Source organism: Austrofundulus limnaeus, unplaced genomic scaffold (assembly GCF_001266775.1).
Source record: "Austrofundulus limnaeus strain Quisiro unplaced genomic scaffold, Austrofundulus_limnaeus-1.0 Scaffold1806, whole genome shotgun sequence".
Classification (NCBI taxonomy): Eukaryota; Metazoa; Chordata; class Actinopteri; order Cyprinodontiformes; family Rivulidae; genus Austrofundulus; species Austrofundulus limnaeus.
Genome location: NW_013954208.1, coordinates 64,521 through 65,425, shown reverse-complemented (window position 1 = coordinate 65,425; position 905 = coordinate 64,521). Strand labels below are relative to the sequence as shown.

Genomic DNA, 905 nt, shown 5'->3' with positions numbered 1-905 from the left:
GTTTTCTTCATCAGGACTTTTTATTCATTTGTTCTGTTTTATGAACTAAATGAAAGAAAATCCTTCAAATCCTCATTGATCCAAGATTTACTGAAGAAAAATATCTTTTCTGCAGTAAAACCAAAACTTAGAAAGTAAACATGCTTCAAATACTGGAAAGTACTGTAAAGTACTATAAAATACTGTAAAGTACCATATAATACTGTAAAGTACCACAAAATACTGTAAAGTACTATAAAATACTGTAAAGTACCATATAATACTGTAAAATACCATAAAATACTGTAAAGTACCACAAAATACTGTAAAACACTGTAAAGTACTATAAAATACTGTAAAACACTGTAAAGTACTATAAAAACATAGTAAAACGTGTTTCAACATACTGTATTTCCAAACGGTCTCAAACAGTAAAATTTGTCAAATGTTTGAATAAAAATGAAACACGAACTGAAGTCCAGTTCTGTTTGGTTCTGAAGATACTGACGAGTGTCAGCAGAACCCCTGTAACAACGCTCACTGTCAGAACACACCTGGAAGCTACAGGTGTGTCTGTCACCATGGTTACAGGCTCACCGGCAACACCTGCTCAGGTAAGAACACACAGAACCTAGAAACAGTGTGTTAATGCTGACTCATGTTTAGGATCTTTGTGCAGTGTGTTAATGCTGACTCATATTTAGGACCATTGCATTCAGTGTGTTAATGCTGACTCATGTTTAGGACCTTTGTGTACAGTGTGAATGCTGACTCATGTTTAGGATCTTTGTGCAGTGTGTTAATGCTGACTCATATTTAGGACCATTGCATACAGTGTGTTAATGCTGACTCATATTTAGGACCATTGCATACAGTGTGTTAATGCTGACTCATATTTAGGACCATTGCATACAGTGTGTTAATGC

General features: G+C 34.8%; 1 protein-coding gene across 1 annotated transcript in view; it reads left to right on the top strand.

Annotated features, from left to right (window-relative positions):
- Window positions 1-479: 479 nt before the first annotated feature.
- Window positions 480-905, top strand: part of ltbp4 (latent transforming growth factor beta binding protein 4) — a gene marked incomplete at its 5' end in the record, with an annotated part of 15,151 nt that continues 14,725 nt past the window's right edge. Inside the window, 1 exon segment of the mRNA XM_014033681.1 lies at window positions 480-593. Within this exon segment, the coding sequence (XP_013889135.1) occupies window positions 480-593 (114 nt within the window).